Genomic DNA, 517 nt, shown 5'->3' on the forward strand with positions numbered 1-517 from the left:
AACTCACTTCTTGCCAGCCACAGAACCATCGTTCTTGCCATTGGGCTCGTCCAATTCCACCCCAGCCCAAACGCCCTCAGCGAAGTCTGCCTTTCCAATGAAGCGCAGTGTGCCATGCTTGACTCCTGAAGCACTGTTGATGACTACACGGTCTCCTACTTTCAAGTCTGAGGATACAGAAGCTGCAGAAATGGAAAAAAATATATTAATACTGGTTATCATTTTCTTAATAATGGTTCTCACATGCATCCAGTCCTTCTAAAGGTGATTTCAGTCAATGCTTCTTTTGCCATCATGGACAGCACAATATAATCCATAAAAGCATCAGGCATTTGGATAAAATTATTCCATAATAATCTAGCCTTACATTAGATGAGATTGCTTGTCATGTTCACCATGACAAAAGCTGCTTGTGCATAAGAAGTTTTTTTTCCATATTTTCTCTCTCTCTCATGCAACATATGCAACAGGCACAAAATGACATTTCTTTTAATTCTGTTAATTTTCAGTCCCAAAT

General features: G+C 39.7%; 1 protein-coding gene across 1 annotated transcript in view; it reads right to left on the reverse strand.

Moving 5' to 3' along the window:
* LOC119586919 (CAP-Gly domain-containing linker protein 1-like) overlaps positions 1-517 on the reverse strand; it is a gene marked incomplete in the record, with an annotated part of 175677 nt that overhangs the window by 20302 nt on the left and 154858 nt on the right. The window contains 1 exon segment of the mRNA XM_037935650.1: positions 8-182. Coding sequence (XP_037791578.1) covers positions 8-182 — 175 coding nt within the window.

Source organism: Penaeus monodon, chromosome 22 (genome assembly GCF_015228065.2).
Source record: "Penaeus monodon isolate SGIC_2016 chromosome 22, NSTDA_Pmon_1, whole genome shotgun sequence".
NCBI lineage: Eukaryota > Metazoa > Arthropoda > Malacostraca > Decapoda > Penaeidae > Penaeus > Penaeus monodon.